General features: G+C 33.7%; 1 protein-coding gene across 1 annotated transcript in view; it reads left to right on the top strand.

Moving 5' to 3' along the window:
• SLC12A2 (solute carrier family 12 member 2) overlaps positions 1-19,671 on the top strand; it is a 193,953-nt gene that overhangs the window by 82,254 nt on the left and 92,028 nt on the right. Inside the window, exons 6-10 of the mRNA XM_007947455.2 lie at positions 4,464-4,574; positions 6,071-6,179; positions 8,318-8,445; positions 8,551-8,635; positions 12,456-12,607. Of these exons, the coding sequence (XP_007945646.1) occupies positions 4,464-4,574; positions 6,071-6,179; positions 8,318-8,445; positions 8,551-8,635; positions 12,456-12,607 (585 nt within the window). The remainder of the gene's footprint in view (positions 1-4,463; positions 4,575-6,070; positions 6,180-8,317; positions 8,446-8,550; positions 8,636-12,455; positions 12,608-19,671) is intronic.

Below are 19,671 nucleotides of genomic sequence, written 5' to 3' on the forward strand. Positions count from 1 at the left end.
GTTGGAGAGCTCAAGGATGAAGGGAGTCTAGATATAAGCATGCAGATATAGAGGAGTGATGGGCTGGGGTAGGAGGGGAATAGGGAAGTAAAGGAAGCAAAAACCTGGAAGTAGTAGACTGTAGTTCATAAGGGAGACTGACTGTTTTGGTGTGGTTGGATCATAAAATGACAAGATCAAGTCAGGAAAGGTCTTGTTTGTAGTTTAAGTTTGAATCTTTTATTTATTTTTTGTGTGTGTGTGCCATTTTTACCATTTATAAGTACAATTTATAAGTGTTTGGTGTAGTGCCTAAGGAATCTGACTGCTAACGAGAAGGCTGGTTGTTCAAACCCACCAGCCACTCCTTGGAAGAAAGGTTCGGCCGTCTACTTCCAGTGATACCACTTTGGAAACCCAAGGAAGGGTCGCTGTGAGTCGGAGCTGACTGACTACAGTCAGTTAGATTTTTTTTTTTTTCTTTTGCTTTTATAGGTCTTATAGTGATTGGAGGAGCTCTGGTAGCATAGTGGCTAAAGCACTTGACTGCTAACCAGAAGACTGGCGGTTCAAACCCACCAGCCACTCCTCGGAAGGAAGGTTGGGCAATCCTACTTCCGTAGTGATACTGCCTCGGAAACCCAAGGAGGGGTCACTATGAGTTGGGGCCGACTCGACGGCACATAACAACAACATAGTGATTGGAGTTGAGGTCCAAAACATGATCAAATTTGAGCCCTAGAAAAATACCTGACCACGGTATGGAGAATGGGTTCCAGGGATCAGAACTGGAGACAGTGATCACTTCAGAGTAGCTGCCCTCACAGGAGAGGTGGTGACTTAAATTAAAACAGGGCCCACTGGGCTATAGAGGTGTGGGTGAATTAGAGAGATTTTAAAGAAGTTTAGTAAGTAGAACTTGATAATTGATTAGAGTAGGGAAGTAGAGAAATAGGAAAATTTCCAGTTTATACACAAATTTCTGCTACAGCAGTTAGGTGAAGGGTAATACCATTTATTGTGAGAGAACACAGGAGAGTTTCCTTTTAGATGTGCTAAAAGGAACCAGGGTTATAGCCAAGGTGAGCTGGCCAGAAGGCAATTGATAATACTGATCTGGAGTTTAGAAGAGAACATGCTTGAAGAGATGAAATCAAGAGTCATTGGGATGTATGTAATTGAAGCAGTAGGAGTGAAATAGGATTCTTCTGTATAATTAGATGAGAAGAACCTTGATCAACACCTGTAATTGTTCATGTTAGGTTAGGCTATAACTCTTTTCTTTTATGGTAATATGTGGTACATTAAATCAAAACCACCAGACCCATCGCTTTCAGTCGATTCTGACTCATTGTGAAACTCTACTATAGAGTAGAACTGTGGCAGAGAGTTTCCAAGGCTGTAACCTTTGGGGCAGTAGACTGCCGTATCTGGTGGGTTTGAACTGTCCACTTTGTTGGCTGGCAGCAGAGTGCTTTAACTGCTGTGCCACCTGGACTCCTTTGTGGTACTTTAAGAAGTATAAAATCTGAAAAGGACTGACACCTACATGGTATTGACTTCACCTATGTAGGTCAAAGTGCTATTGAAAATTAAGTGCTCTGATTAAGCAAGTAATATAATCATTAGAGTTTAATCATTGTTTAGTATATGCTTTTATTCAGGACTCAAAGTTTAAAGTTTACTTTGTGAGCTCTTTTTTTTAAAGAAAACTTTTTATTGTAATTTGGGTCAAAGTTTACAGAGCAAATTGTTTTCCATTCAATAATTCATACACATTTTGTTTTGTGACAGTGATTGCAATTCTGACATTGTAACAGCACTCTTCCCACTTCCTCCCTATGTTTACTGTTTTCATTTCCTTCCTTCCTGTCCCTTCCTGCTTTCTGAACTTTATACTTGGGAAAATGATGCCCTTTTAATCTTGTATGATTGTTCTAAGGAAGGCATACTTTCCTGATGTTTTGTTCACCTTATAGGCCTGTTTATCATTTCACGAAAGGTGAGTTCAGTTCCAGGACTGAAAAGTGCCAAAGCCGTAGTCTTGAGGGATCTACCAGTCTCTCTATCATACCAGTAAGCCTGGTCATTTTTATTGTGATGAGTTTTGTTCTACATTTTCTACTCTATCCAGGACCTCCTATTGTTACCCCAATCAAAACTGTCAGTTGTAGCTGGTTACGATCTAGGCTTCAGGGTTAAGGAGGCTGAGGGTCATGTGGTCCATCAGTCCTTTGGACTATTTGTTTCCATGCTTTGAAATTTTCTTCAGTCATGTTTGCTTTTGACAGAGAGAGATGAATGTTGCACCTTAGATGGCCACTCGCTAGCTTTTAAGACTGCAGTCACTGTTCACCAAAGTAGGATGTAGAATATTATCTTTGTCAGGATGTAAAACATTGCTTTTGTAAAGTTAACTTGTAAAGTTTGTTTTGTCAGTTAAGTTAGCTGTCCCCTGAGACTGTGATCCTAACTCCCCAAGCCCAGCAACTCATTCCCTCAAGGTGTCTGGGTTTGGTAATGGCTAAGAAGTTTTCATAACTTGGCCTCTTGTATACGCTACAGTATTCATGGATATGTTTGTGGCATATGTCAATACATATGAAACATCCTGTGTCAAACCTATATATATTTGTGGGTATAGTCCTATTCACATTCCCACCCCTGTTTAGCTTCTGTGTCTGTCTGTATATCTATTCATAGAATATTGTTATTACTGTTGTTGCAAGATTGGATATTTTAAATAGTATTTACCTTTGTTGTCTTTAACTCTTGCACTCCTCCAGTGACTTCCTTTGCCTTGATCATTTTGTGTTGACCTGTCCCTTACCAGCTTTGTAAACTCTTATCACTGTCTTTAATTAACTTTTTAAAAATGCTTTTGTTTCATGAAAAATGAAATCAGGACCTATTTAACCAAATTCAAACCAAGTACTTAAAACTAGATTTGATATAAAAATACTGAGCTACAGCTGTACTGTATAGAGGTCTATGAATATAAAAGCCAGTTGTTAGATAAAATTTATCTACTACCATTTTTTCTCTTCTACAAGTAATTTTCAAATATTATCCAGATACTACAGAGAAAATCAGATTAATTCAATAGATATCAAATTAAACTTCAACAACAGTAAGGATTTTTTATAACGTAAAAGTACACACTGGCTTTATGAAACTAAGTGGGATCCTGTAGAGTTCAGAAAGGCCAAGGAATTACTTTTCCTGTCATATTCTCTTTGACTGGCAAGAATATCTTTGGATCTGTATTTTTTTCACTAGGTTTTATATTAAGCTCATCCGTCTGTAATTCAGATGGATTTTGTTTTCTTTATGGTAGTTGACTTTTATGAGATTTTTTTTTTAAAAAAAAAAAGCTTTAATAAAACTACTTTTCATTTTTTTAAAGACAACTTTGTAAAATCCTAATCGACACTTTCTTTAGTCACGATATGGTGCAGTTATCCTGATGACAAATCAAAAGATGACAATATTTTTTATAGTTTGTGTTTTGACATTTATTACATTATTTGAAAAGTAGTAATTCATACATAGTTACTTACCTGATTGACTAGAATATCATAATCCTTAACTATTTTGATCTAAATGGGAGCTTTAAAAAAATGTTGTTGATAATTAAACTACAAATACTTTTGCTCGTAGGATAAGAACTGTTTTTGGACAACAGCATGAAGGTGTGTTAATCTGTTTTCCTTATGCAACATGAAAGTCCCGTTAAAACCATGAGTCCACTAATTACAATGGATACAAAATATATTTCTGCCATATAACTTTAAAAAATCATAACCATCAGCACTACTTAGTCATTCTATGATTTTTCTTTTTATTAGCTTATTACTTGTTTTATTTAGTCTACATGAAATACAGGAGCTCTGGTGGCAGAGTACCTAAGGCATTTGACTGCTAACCAGAAGGCTGGCAGTTCAAACCTACCAGCCACCCCCTTGAAAGGAAGATTGGGCACCCTTAATGATTTGATCTTATTTTTGTTGTCATCAAATACTTGAAAGAAACCTCAGTAGTAAATAGTAAGTAACTACTTTTTTTTAGATCTACATATTCATTGAGGTGGCACAATGGTTAAAGCACTCAGCTGCCAATGAAAGTTCAGCAGTTTGAACCCACCAGCCATCCTGTGGAAGAAAGATAGGGCTATCTGCTTCCATAAAGATTTACAGCCTTAGAAAGCCTGTAGTTCTGTTCTGATCTGTAGGGCAGTTCTGTTCTGATCTGTTCTGTTCTGATCTGTAGGGCAGTTCTGTTCTGATCTGTAGGGTTGCTTAGAATCCTGTAGGGTGAGTTAGAATCAATTCAATGGCTGTGTGGGTTTGGTTTTGGTTTATTAATTCATTAAATAAACATTTATTCAGTTTCTATATTTAAGATACTATTATATCCCCCCAAAAAAATAAACAGTTTATGTAAAATAACTAATGCGCATTCAATTTGTAATTATCTTTTTCTAGGAACATTCTATACTTATGATAGATGAAATCAATGATATACGAATTATTGGAGCCATTACGGTAGTGATACTTTTAGGTATCTCAGTAGCTGGAATGGAATGGGAAGCAAAAGTAAGTAATGACAGAAACATCTGTACATACTTAATATGTGAACTTTAAGAGCTTATGTTTGGGGAATGTTCAGTTGCATTGGTATTTCAGATTCTTGTAATCCCTCAGTGGCCATTTTCACAGAAGTTTATGTATAAGGTTTTTTTTCTCTATTTGACAAGATGGGAATTATTTGGAGATAGTGGTCAGTATAGGATCCAGTTAAACATTACTTCCTAAATATTAAACTTCCTACCTTTCCACCCCAATCCTTACTTGCACTTTTCTGGAAATGTTCAAGTCAGTATATTAGATAGCCCAAGTGAAACTTTTAGCTTCGTAATTTATTTAAATGTCAATTTAAAAATAAGCACAGGGCTATAAACTGAAAGTTAATACCCATCTAAGGCTATTCTTACTCCTTGGCTGTTGAAATATCAGAAGTCATGGGTACCAAAGCCAGTGCCACTGTTTCCAGAAAATCTACTGAAGTCATGTATTAACCTATTGGAAAAGCTACCACCTCCTGCCTCCAAAAATATTTCTGTATCTTTGAAAGTTAGGGTATGTTACTGCACAGCTCTAGTTTCCTGAGTAGTGGATATCCACAAAGATGCTAATGAGGAACCACAAAGTCCCTTCTACATTTTTCAGCTTTACTTTGGTAGATCATGTTAAAGTCAGATATGTGTATTATTTATAAGCTTTTATAATAGTTACCTAACCAAAAATTAGAACAGTCTGAAAGAATAATTTTTCCAAGTTTATTATTTATTTTAAAGTCATACAAGTATAAAATGAAATCATTTATTTATATGTTTAACAAATTGATTTTATTGAAAGAATAAATTGTCATACTATCTGGGGCACAATTAGCATATAAGTAGTTCTTATTCCTGTAGATACACAGTTTATCATGAATGTGTGTTCAAGTTGGTTGGTTGGTTAAAAGTGGAGGAGGGGTGTTGGTAGTTCTTATAGATTGTTCTTTTGTCCAATCCCATTGCCACTTGAATTCTCCAACAGGGCATTGTCCTCTCTTTTTATACCTTTTCTTCTTCCCCCTTTCCTGTACTATCACGTGTTGTTTGCACCTGGAATAAAACCTGTTTTTGTGTCAAATATACTGTCATGTGAAGATTTCAATGGTAGGGTAGAAGGAATAGGAAAGAATGATGCAGGATGAAAAGCCTACAGTGTTTAGGAATTTGTAGTGATCCCTTATGGCTTGTAGGAGGGCACACATATCTTCTAGTCATTTCAAAAATATGTGGCATAATTCTACTTTTGCTATCTTTTTTTTTTTTTTTCTGGTGTCTTGAACTCTCTAGGATAGTTCTTTAGAATATTTCGTTAATTTAACAAAAGTCTTTAAGCATCTGCTTTGTGATTGGGACTGCTTGAGGCCATAGGGAAACAGGAAATCCTTTCCCTCATGGATGTTATATTCTAGTGGAACTAGATTAACGTATACTCACAAGATACTGGATTTTGATTTTTAACGTTTAAAATTCCAGGCTCAAATTGTTCTTTTGGTGATTTTACTACTTGCTATTGCTGATTTCATCATAGGAACATTTATCCCATTGGAAAACAAGAAGCCCAAAGGTTTTTTTGGTTATAAATGTAAGTAAAATAGAGGTAATTTTTTTTAAGGTGCATATTTTAGCATTTTATTATTCAATGTAAGCTAATGTTATTCATTGCTATTGAAATCTCAGATGTTGTAAGTACTAAAGCATTTTTTGTTTGTTTTGCCGTTTTAACCATTTAAGTGTACAATTCAGTGGCATTAATTACATTCACCATATTGTGCCACCTTCACCACTGTCCATTTCCAAAAGTTTTCCATCACCTAAAACAGAAACTCCTTAAAAGTAATAATTTCCCATTCACTGGTAAACTGCTAATAAACTTTGAACTCTAAGCTTTAGCGTATTAAAAGTATTTTATAATAGTAGGATCATATACTATTTGCCTGTTTGTATCTAACTTGTTTCACTCAACATGATGTTTTCAAGGTTGATCTATGTCATAGTATATATCAGAACTTCATTTGTCTTTATTGCTGAATAGTATTCCATTATGTAGTTTATTCATCTATCTGTTTATTGACAGTGTACCAAACCATTTTATAATTGAACAAATTTAGTGCATTTTAAATATTTTCTATTGTAATAGAGTTTGGTCCATGACTTATACTAATATACAATTTAATTTAGTTTTGTGTCCTTCAGAATTGGAGAAAAATCCCTTTTATTTACTTCTTTCATTTTTCATTCTTAGTAACATAAGATGGTAGTTCTAAACTCCTATTAATTTTTGCAAGTCTAATCCCCACTGATCTCTCCAATGTCATTTCATCCCCCATCTCACTAATAGCTTGACCCTCATTAACTTTCTCAAAAGAGATGAACTTTTTGTATGTAAGGGCCTTTATCTCTTTTGTTTCTTATTATTGGTATATTCGTTCCCTCTGATCATCACATGGCTGATTCTTGTTTACTGGAGTCTCAGATTAATTGTATCACCTTCATTCTATCTATTTAGGCTTCTCTAACTACAATAAGTTAAATTCTTCCTCATTTATTCTTTATCATTAAACCTCATTTTCATCAGTACATTTATTGTAATTTGTTACTATCTTTTTCTTATTCCCTGACTCGTTAGTGAGACTTGACATTCCATATGACCTTCTATCTTGTTCATATTGTACCTCTTGATACTTTGAAGTGGCAGACACCTCTAGTATAGGACCTGGCACATGATAGATGCTCAGATGGTGCATGGCTATATGACATTCAGTTGGCTGGTTAAGTGTTGGTGTCTGCCTTTCAGAATTGGTTAAGATATTAAGAGTTCTTGGAGCTTTGCTTTATTGCTCAAATGGAAAGAATGTTTACCTGGGGTACCTTAGCGTGAATAATTTAGCAGCCCAATGAATATTCTCAAACGTCAAATGGGTCACAACTAGGAAAGAGAGAAAGTCATGGATAGAAGTCTATAGATAATAATGTAAGTTGGATGTTCTGGGAGAAAAAAATTCTGGGTTCCATGTTAGTATGATATTCCTTTTGTTTCCTACCCTTTTTCTTCTTTCTTTGACCTCTCAGATTGAGAGATTTACCTATGCTTTGATTTACACTTAGACTAATGATAATGTTTATTAGAAGTGCTTAAAACATAATTAGTCACATAAAATAAAGGATATTACCCATGAATATGGTGTTCTATTAAAAAACCATCTATATGAAACCAGAAGCTCAATAATTATTTTAAAGCAAGATGAGAAGATAAGGAGACAGGGCAACTAGAGCACAGCACTGGAAACAGAACAACGAGAACACAGTTACAACATAGATAATATTGACAGATCCTGAAAAATGTAACTCATGCCACTGAACAATTTGTGTGGAAATTATCTATACAGATAGATAATTTAGGAGCCTGATTTGCTGTGTATTCTTTCACTGAAAACACAAAAAAGTATATTTTTAAAAAAATTAGTAAGATGTATCAAAACAGGGTAGGGGCTCAGATCAAATAATCATTTGTGAACTATTTCCTCATATAAGAAAAGGCCAATAGTAATGCTTGGCTGTAATAATTTACCACTAGATTATTATGAAACCTAAAAAACTTTACTGATGAGAAATTGAGAAGTTGTGCATCATCTATACCAGTTAGTTAGTTACTCTTGATCTAAATTATTATGGTCCCAATCTTCTATCTATTAATTGCCAAAAACATTTTGTTCTCCACAGCAGAAATATTTAATGAGAACTTTGGGCCAGATTTTAGAGAGGAAGAGACTTTCTTTTCTGTATTTGCCATCTTTTTTCCTGCTGCAACTGGTATTCTGGCTGGAGCAAATATCTCAGGTGATCTTGCAGTAAGTATTATAAAGTACTGTATTGATGATTTGGGGGGAAAAAAAAAATGGTGTATGTATATTTATTCCTAAAGATAGACTTAAAAAAATTTTCTTGTCTTTTAGGATCCTCAGTCAGCCATACCCAAAGGAACCCTTTTAGCCATTTTAATTACTACGATGGTTTACGTAGGAATTGCAGTATCTGTAGGTAAATAGCCTTACGTTTCTTTACGTCTTTCAGAGAATTCATGATATACATAACTATAAAAACTTATTTTCATGATGCTCAATTTCTAACTTTTAAATTGAGAAATATTTCAATAAAATAATAAAATGACAAAATCTTAAAAATTTTATAAAAAACTGTTAATGATTTTTATAGACAGTATCTAAACTACCAAATGCTTTGTTTGCCCCCCAAGAATTTTCATTAATTAAGGAATTATATAAATATCCTTTCTGCAAAATCATAAATTTTAACCAAGCTATATTTTAAAATGTCATAATTCATATGTAGTTGCAAATGCCTTTGACCCTCTGATCTTTAGAAATTTCTGAGTTTATTTTTTTTTTGTTGGTTATTTTATACATCATATAACCTTATATGAAGATTGTTCCAAGGTTATATAATAATGCCTCACATTTTTTACTGTAAAACACTGATTTGGACTAACAGGACAGAACATAATACTAAATTGAATTTGAAGTCTTACTGTATTGAATGACTGGTTTTAAAATCATTTATTATATTCATTTTTACACTAAGATTCACAAAATTAAATCTTAGTGTAATACCATGTAAAGAATCACATACTTCATAGACACCAACTATTTAAAGTATGAAATGAACTTAAGTGGTTAATGTTTAAATCCTGTTTTATGAATGAACCATCTTTAAAAGGTATTAACTACAACAGTAGGTTCTTAAATTTGTTGAAACATTCTATTCTGGAAGATTTTGTTGTAAAATTTGATAGCTATCAATTATCAGATTTGGTGGTTCATGTAAGAGACCGAGTTCAATTCTTGGTCATTGTACCTTATGCAGAGCCACTGCCCCTCTGTTGGTGTGTGTTGCTGTGATGTTGAACAGCTTTCTGCAGAGCTTCCAGACCAAGATGGACTAGGAAGAAATGCCTGGTGATCTACTTCTGAAAAGTGGCCACTTTTTGAAAACCCTACAATAGCAGCAGTGTAGATGGAGTTTCACCCATAGTGCATATGGTGGCCATGAGTTGGAGGCTTTTCCTGTAATAGCTAACACTAACAATTTGCATATATTTTGCATTCATTGACTGTAGATAGATTGTCTTAAGTTTATTACATTTTCATGAAACTGCATACTTTACCCAAAAAACATATTTTCTTGAAATATTAATATTGTTTTTGATATCTGAACTCTGAAAGTCAAAGTTAGATAATACAATATTATCCATTCAGCATCTTTCATGTGTACAATTCAGTGACACTAGTTATAGCGGTCGTATTATATAACCATCACCAATATTTGTTACTAAAATTACCATCTGGTAGCAAAGTGCCTAAGGCACTTGATTGCTAACAAGAAGGCAGATGGTTCAAACCTACCAGCCACTCCTTGGAAGGAAGATGGGGCAGTCTACTTCCGTAGTGATAGTGCCTCAGAAACCCAAGGAGGGGTCGCTATGAGTCGGGTCCGACTCTACAGCACTTAACAACAACAACACAACCACAAAGTTACCATCACCCTGAACAGGAGATAGTTTTTCTCACACATACTACAAAAGTAAATCTTAGTGTAATACCCATCTATCACTAACTCCAATTCATAGACTCTAAAATCTGAGGTTTCCATTGTATATTAGTAAGAAAATTCCATTTTACTATACAGCAATTTGATGAGAAGTAATTAACAGGATTATTTTTATCAGCTGCTATTTGTGTAAATGTGATTTTGAAATTTGAGTTTTAGAAACGGCATTTTCAGTATTATTTTGGGTTAAATTACATCTTAAAAAAGGAATTTGGAAATTATCTTTTATAGTCCATACTTAAATATCTTAAATTTACTTTGAAAAATCAAATGAATTGTATATGTAAGTTTAGCAAAAATATTTTGTGTTTGCCTGAGTTCCTAACATTTGTAAACCTTAACATATAAATAAACTAAATAAAATTTCAGTTTAATTTGAAGACTAATATAATTGAGTATATTTCACTTTGGAAAATAATTTGTTATAGCAGGTAGACATTTTCTGTTTTTATTTGGCCCTCATACTCATTTCATTCTGTCTGTACGTTGGAACAATAAGGAGAGGCCCATTCCCCTTTATGTTCCTTAGCTGAGCCAGTTAAGACACCTAGACCAGTGTTTATGTAAACTAGTTCAAAGCAGTGGAACTCTTGTTCCAAACAATTATAGGTGTAGAACATCGGAATATGAGATACACAAAATATTAGCTGCTTTTAGGGCTGATGGAAGACACACAGCCTTGCTCTGCACCCAATTCCCACAATGATTTCAGAGATACTTTTAGGGGAACATAGTTTTGCAAACATGGTTCTGAAAGAAATTTAGATGAAGAAATTTAAGTGTAAAGACTTTCTGTAATTGGTCTAGTCATTAAGATATATTTAGTTTTCCATTTAGTGTTCAGATTTTGAATTGCATTTAGTTTTTTACCTCATTTATGGTCTAGGAATAGTGTTAAAGTACTTCAGAAAATAATATATGAAGTCTGAGGAATGCACATCATGTTATTCCAAATAAGGAAATGTTGTTTCAAGATGGCTTTTTAAATGTTTTGTTATGAAAGATTTCAGTTTTACACAGAAGTGGAAAGCATCATTGAAAGAACCCAATGTAACTCACTCAATTTCAGAAAAGTTAGAAAAATTATTAATACATAGTTAATTTTGTTTCATCTATAACCAGTCACTGTGCCCCATGGGTTAATTTTAAGCAAATCTTGGGTACCTTATATGTTCCTGTTGTCACGGAAGACATATGTGAGACACTGATATAAATAGAATTATAGTTCATTCATATTCAAATAGCTTTCCCTCATAGCACTTTCATCTTTGGCTAAGCTTCAGATATAAAACATTTAGAGACGTTTGAAACTGTTTTGACACAATTTTATTGTATTTGCTTACCAAAAAAGTCCAAACCAAACTCGCTGCCATCGAGTTGAGTCCGACTCATAGTGACCCTTCTTGGGTTTCCGAGGCAGTATGACTGTGGACGTAGATTGCCCAATCTTCTTAATAAAATAGACTAGGAAAAAGTTCTTCTGATATACCATCCTTCACAATTACATTTAAACTTTTTAAATGTGTGATTTACAGGCAGTTCTCAGTTATGAACATCCAAGAAATGGCCCTTTAATGCTATCTAAATTTGCCCTTCTTTGAAATAATTGAACTAGCCTCTAACGTACTCATTACAGTTATCTTCACCTTCTGCTGTTGCAGCTTTTAAACCACTGTTGTTATGTGCCCTTTAAACCACTGGAAAGGCTTTAATCCCAACTAGTCATCCAACTAATGATGACCCTATAGGACAGAGTAAAACTGCACCATAAAGCTTCCAAGACTGTAAATCTTTACAGAGGCAGACTGCCTCATCTTTCTCCCAACAGAGCAGGTTTCAGGTTCAAACCAATTACGTTTTATCTGGCAGCTGAGTGCTTTAACTGCTGTGCCGCCAGGGCTCCTTTCTTGCACTAAAGTAAGGCTAAATTAGAATCTCATGTGATTATTCTAACTGACCTTGAATTTATAAAGACCCAGTTATGAGTGGATATCATTCGTAACCTGAGAACTGCCTGTACTTCTATTTATGAAAGGTCACATTTCGCTATTTAAAAATTGGGGAACATAATGCTTTCCAAATTCTGTTCACAGTGTAGATGTTAAGTATAAATGCAATGTGTGCTATTAAAAGCAAGTGTGTATGTAGTACTATAGTATTGTTATGATATATGTAATTCTGAGATGAATGTAGATGTTAGCTATATTATTTGTTCTCATTGTCACTTGTGCTTCAGGTTCTTGTGTTGTTCGGGATGCCACTGGGAACATGAATGATACTATTGTGGCAGAGTTAACAAACTGTACTTCTGCAGCCTGCAAATTAAACTTTGACTTTTCATCTTGTGAAAGCAGTCCATGTTCTTATGGTCTAATGAACAACTTCCAGGTGAGTGTGGAATTTATATTACACAGGTTTTCTTTATTTCTCTAGGGGTCAGAGTGCTATCAAATCTGACCATTCAGAATATAGCAACAGCATAGAAGGGAAGACCGTATCACTTTACAAGGAGATACCTGTTAAGGTAGACTAAGGATAACTAATTAGGCTAACAGAAACATATGTAAGGATAAAATCTGAGACCATTCAAGGGCAAAGGACTCCTGAGGTTAACACTGTTATAATACAATATACTATGTATGCGCTCAGTTCTTAAAATGACATATCAGAAAGCAGAGAAGCATTGGAAGCAACTCACATATTTTTGTTCAACAGTTCAGGTGGCTAGTTTGTGGATGAACTACCCTTGGTTTTGATGTCCATACCTGCTCTGATCATCTAAAGATGTGTGGGTATTACATTTGGCTGTGACTGGAAACCAGGGGCTGTGTGTAGTACAATTTGAAAAAAAAACATGAGATACAAAATAAATAAAAGAATATATTGGGGAAGATAGTTTATGTTCCTAGTGATAGGATTGTTTTAAAGATTTTAAAAAATAATTAATGTAAAATATTTAGCAAAGTGCTTGGCTCATAATACTCAAGTTTTATTATTATTATTTGATGAGCTGTCAAATTAAATAGAATTTTTTTTTTTTTTTTTACCTGTATTATTCAGTAAATGAGAGGAATCTTGATGGCACAGTGGTTAAATATTTACAACCTTCAAAACTTTAAGAGGCAGGTCTTACTACTATGTCCTGTAGGGTTGCTGTGAGTCAAAATTGACTCTAATGCTGTGGGTTTGTTTTTTTCAGTAGTGGATAAATAAGGCATTGCATTCATTGAAAAATTTTAGCTCCAGACTTCATGTGCTTAAGAGTATGTAAACTTAAAAAATAAAAAGGCATACCTAGTTGGTATAAAGTATTTTAAGGTAATCTATTTTTATTTTGTTGAAGTATATGTGTTAGACTACAGAAACAAGAAACAGGCTAAAGGTGAGTAGGGGATTTTTTGTTGTTTTAATAATGTTTTATTGTGTTTTCAGTGAAGGTGTACATAGCAGTTTAGGTTCCCATTCAACAATTTCTACCCACATTGTTCAGTGACAGTGGTTACATTCTTCACAATGGATAAACATTCTCATTATTTCTGTTCTGGTGGTTCTGTTTCCATAAATCTGGTTTCCCTGTCCCATTACCTTCTCATTTTTGTCTTAAAGTAATTGACTGTTAGGTCCTATATAGGTAATTTTTTAAAGGCATACTGTAGTTATAAGTGATACTTATTTTCTTGTAAACCAGTCTGTCATTTAGCTATAGTGTGACCTCAGGGTTTAGTTTTGGTTCAAGATTTGAATAATATCTCAGGGCAGTAATCTTGGGGAGTCCTCCAATCTCAACCAGCCCAGTAAGTCTGTTTTGCCTTTTAGGAATTTGAGGTTCTGGTTCACATTTTTCCTCCCATTCTGTCTGGGTCCATCTATTGTGTCTCTGATTAGAATGGCAGGTAGTGGTAGCCAGGTGCCATGTAGTTCTTATGGTCTCAGGGTAGATGAGGCCATGGTTTGGGTAGGCTGTTTGTCCTGTAGACTAGTTTTTTCTTTGAATCTTTGATTTCCTTCTTTCTCTTTTGCTCTCCAGATAAGTAGAGATAAGTAATTGTATCTTAGATGGCTGCTTGTAGGCTTTTAAGATCACAGACACTACTCAGCAAACTAGGATGTAGAACATAACTTTATGAATTTTGCCAGTTGACTAAGATGTGCTGTGAGGTGATGGCCCTAATCCTTCAAATATAGAAAACCTCCCATGAGGTATTTAGTTATGTCTAAGAAGTATCTTTAACTGTGCCTCCTATGTTCTTTTAGTACATATGTGTATATATGTATGTGCAGTCATATCCATGCTTATACATATCTCTACAAATATTGGTGGCACAATAGGTAAGGCATTTGGCTGCTAACCAGAAGGTTGGAAGGTCACACCCACCAGCTGCTTTGTGGGAGGAAGATGAGGCAATCAGTCTACTTCCATAAAGATTTATAACCTTGGAAACCCTGTGGGGGTCACTATGAGTTAGAATCGACTTGATGGCAGTGACTTTGGGGAATACAAATATATATTCCTACATACATACATACATGTATAACTGCATGTATAATTTTTTGTTGTCATTTCAGAATTATCTAGGCCGTAACAATTAACAACAGGTCCTTTTTTTTCTGGACATTTTAGTGACATCGTGTACCTTTGTCAAACTGTACATTCATTGGGTGTTACTCGGATTTTATTATTTTTCAAATTTTTTATTTTGAGATAATTGCAGATTTACTTGCAGTTGTACAGAGAGATCCCATGTACCTTTTCCCAGTTGCCCCTAATGGTGACAACATCTTCTAAAACTATAGTAGAATATCACAACCAGGATATTGACCTTGATATAGTCAAGATACAGAACATATCATCCCTCATGTTGCCAATTCGTATTCATACCCACTTCCCTCCTGTTTCGACTCTTCTTAATGCCTGGTAACTACCAATCTATTCTCCATATCCATGATTTTGTCATTTCAAAGATGTTAAATAATTGGAATCATACAGTATATAACCTTGTGGAGTTGGCTTTTTCACACAGCATAATTCTCTGCAGACTCATCCAGGTTGTTAATGATTATCAGTAGTTTATTCTTCTTTATTGTTGAATAATATTCCATGGTATATATGGATGACAGATTAACTTTCACTTCACTTATTTCTAGTTTTTGACTGTTACAAATAAAGCTGCTATAAACATTCACATATAGATTTTTGTGTAAACATAGATTTTCTTTTCTCTGGCATAAATGCCTAAGAATGACATTGCTGAATGATGTGGTATGTTTAGTTTTTTAATAAACTGCCAAAATGTTTTCCTGAGTGGCTGTACAATTTAAATTTCCATCAGCCATGTATGAACAATCTGGTTTCTTTGAATCTTTGCCAACATTCAGTGTTTTCACTATTTTTTATTTTAGTCTTTCTGGTAAGTATGTAGTGATATCTATCACTATGGTTTTCAGTTGCATTTTCCTAATGGGTTATGATGTAGAGCAGCTTTTTATGTGCTTATTTGACTCTTTATATCCTCTTCTGCAATGTCTTTTCATGTATTTTGCCCATTTTCCAATTGGATTATTATTATTTTTTAATTGTTGAGTTCTGAGGGTTCTTTATGTATGCCACATACTAGACATTTGTCACATATGTGGTTTGGAGATGTTTTCTCCTACTTTACAGCTTGTCTTTTCATCCTCTTGATAGGGTCTTTTATAGAGCAAAAGCTTTACTTTTGTTGAATTTCAATGTATCAGTTTTTCCTTTTATGGATTGTGCTTTTTGTCAACTCAAGAGATCTTTATCTACCACTAGATTTTGAAGATACTCTTCTATGTTTTTTTTTTCCTAATAATTTTATATTTTACATTAAGTCAATCATACATTTTGAGTTGAATTGTATCTAAAATATGAAACTCAGATTGAGTTTCATTTATTTGCCTAAGGAAGGCCAATTGTTCCAACATAGTATTTATTGAACATACATACTATGTTTACTCTACTAATTTGCTTTATCAAATTTGTCAGAAATCATTTGGTCATATTCATGTGGGTCTATTTCTGGGTTCTTTCTTCTGTTGGACTGATTTTGTTTCTCTCCTTTCACAAATAGTTTAGATTACTATAGTTATATAACAAGTCTTGAAATCTGGTAAATTGATCCCTTCTACTTCTTCAGATAGGTTTAGCTGTTTAAGTTCCTTTGCTATTCCATATAAATTTTAGAATAATCTTGTTTATATCTACAAAAAGTCTCACTAGGATTTTGATAGGAATTGCTTTAATCCTTTATATCGACTTAGGAGGACTGACATGTTTATTACTACGTTGAGTCTTCCAATCCATGATTGCAGTACATGTCTCTCCAATTATTTAGGTCTTTGATTTCTTTCATCAACAGTGTGTAATTTTCACCATACAAGTCCTGTACATTCAGATTTTACACCTAATTATTTCATTTTTATTTTTAGTAATTGTAAACAGTAATTTTTATTTTTGTATACACATTTTCATTGTTAATATATAGTGGTATAAAGTATTTTTGTATCTTGTGACTATACTTAACTCATTAATTCTAGGAGTATGTTTTTAGATTCTTAGGATTTTCTGTGTAGACAATGATGTCATCTTCACATAGTGGCAGTTTCTTTCTTCCTTTCCAGTCTGTTTGCATTTTATTTCTTTTTCTTGCCTTATTTAACTGGCTAGAACTTTAAAGCACTGTGTTGAGTAAGAGAGGTAGGAGGAGTTGTTATTGTCTTTTTCCCAGTCTTAGGTGTAAAGCTTTCAGTCTTTCATTGTTAAGTATTATTTTTGTGTGTTTTTCATAGATGCTTTTTGTCAGGTTGAAGAACTTCTCTATTTCTGTTTCTGAGAGTTTTTGTGATAATAGATGTTAAATTTTGTCAAAATCATTTTTTCTGCCTTGATTGAAATGATGATGATTTTTCTTTAGCCTGTTAATGTAATGGACTGCATTATTTGATTTTTAAATATTGATGTAGCCTTAAAATCAGTTCCCTTCAATCTATTCCAACCCACGGCCATGTGTTTTAGAGACTTACATTATTTTGTAAATAATGTCCTGTTTTTTTACTTGTACTCAATGGGAGGAATAGCGGTAAAGAATATGTATTTTGTCTTCCTGGAAGGGGAAGTCTCCTAGTTTGTGGAAATTCTTAAAGCAAGGAAATCTCTTTCAGGTTCAGAGAATAACTTAAAATGTTAGATAAAAATAATTTTATAAATTGACTGATACTTCAAACTTAAAGCAGTCCCATAAATTATGGAGAAAATCTTTCCTTTCATAATTTCATATACTATATTTGCTGCATCCTTTTTTGAGGTGTTAGTACAATAGTAAACTTAGAATTCACACTAATTGAAATTAGTTCAGTTTCCTAATTAGTGGTGCCTTCATAATTGCCTTTTTTATAACTTTTAAAAAGTGTTGATCATAATGAGTAGTGTTATTCTGTATGGCTGATATAATTAATGTCATGCTGGGCTAAACTGCCATTTAACAACAGAATTTAATTCTTACTGGATGCTTGAATGTTAGTGAATGTTTTAAAACAATTAAAGTAGGAACTGTGTAAAGATTAGTATTCTTAATTATCTGGGGACTGTCTGTTCTGCTGTTTTTATTGTAACTTTTTTAAGGTCCTAGAAGAGAAGTCACATTTTAATCTGTCAAATTTATGGATTTTTATTTTTTTTAGAAAGAAAGAAAAAGATTATATAAGAGAGGAGGGAATAGATTAGTAAAATTGATTTGGAGGATTATTTTGAGTGTTGATTGATAAATCCTAGGATACTAGAAAGAACTCGAAGTGTGTGTAGTCTGAAGCAATTAAAGCAAAATAATCTGTGGTAAACTTGTGAGTGCTACTGATTCAGTGAAATTAAAAATTTAATTTCCTAAAGTTTTTCTAGTCTTGTATGAAGACACTAAATAGATTGAGAATTTGCTGTATTTCAGAACTCAATATCTATTTTATGTACAATACTGGGCAGCATTTCATTTGGTTATTCATATTGTCACAGTGAGTCAGAAGGAACGCAATAGCACCTAACAGCAACATGTGAATATTATAATAAATTTCTTAACTAAAATTTTTGTGGACATTATTGTTTTCACTTTTTTATTGCATATTCAAGCAGTTGACTTCACTTTCAATGATTACAATATTGAATCCAATTATGTAATAGAAGTTTTTTTCTAATCACGAGACTAGGCAAAATTGTAGGAATAAAAGAAAGTATTCATGCCCTGCTAATGATTCAGGCCAATTCTGACATTGATACTGTGTATGAAAGGCACAAACATTTGGGTTCTTCCCAGTGACTGAAAAATGCCAATCGGATCTTTGTGTTGTTGCCTTTAAAGACAAAAGTGTGTTGTCTTAAGTTTAGAATGGTCTTGTTCAGACAAAAAAGAGTTTAGTATAAGTAAGGCTGCTTTCTAATTTAGGTAAATAAATTATAAAAAAATTATATTTTGGAAAGTAGTGCAAAATGGAGGAAAAAAGCCTATAAAACATAATCATTTGTCATTTGGAGAATGAAGAATGGTGGAAGGGAACATAAATGAGGAGTAGTGTGTTCCATCATGCAGTTTGATAAAGCAGCACTTTATAATGCTCCTTTATATACAATTGGCTTTTTATATTTCAGGGAGAAATGTGGTCTTGGTTATCTTTTTTGTCTAAAATTTTAATTTATATGTAGTCTTATGTTTTATCTTTCTACATTTTCATTTCCTCTGAAACTGTTGGCTTATTGTTGCCTAATAAGTAAAATGTGAGCTTTCTTGGGCCATCAGTCAATCCTTCATGTCCAATCTTTTGTCCCACTGCCTCTTTATACAGATTGGACTCTAGTCATTGTGTGAAAGTACATGTACATTCACACGCACTTACCCTACTCTGTTCCTTAATTCAGTACTTCCCTATCCTCAGAATGCACCTGCCTTTCTTCTTTTTTTTTTAACATGTCCGAATCTGCCTGTCTTCTAGGAGGCCCAGTTCCATGGAAATTCTTGAACCTCTGTATCATCTTATACACATATGTGCAACCATGGGTGCACACACCCGCACAAAAATCTCACAATTCATTTTGTTTACTTGACTCTTTCTTTTATTGAGCCTTTGTATTTTTTCCCCCTATTATAGACCAAACTATTTTTTAAATCTTTGTTTCCATTATATGTTGTAGACAATGCAGGCAGCACTATTACTATTCAATTCATTGTCATTATTCTTGCTTCTCATATTTTACTTTTAAATGGTGGGAAATGCAGAGGTTAATATGTAATATGAAGATGTCAGTTTTGTCTTATTTTCAGCAGTGTTATATGTATCATATTCTCTGTTCCCTATTTCCTTCTTCATTTGTCCCCCTTGCACTTCATTTAATTTTGAGATCATTGCAGCAAACATAAGAGTTTTGTATGGCCTATTAAATATATATA

This window comes from Orycteropus afer, unplaced genomic scaffold (genome assembly GCF_000298275.1).
Source record: "Orycteropus afer afer isolate SDZICR_OR568_19922 unplaced genomic scaffold, OryAfe1.0 scaffold00185, whole genome shotgun sequence".
NCBI lineage: Eukaryota > Metazoa > Chordata > Mammalia > Tubulidentata > Orycteropodidae > Orycteropus > Orycteropus afer.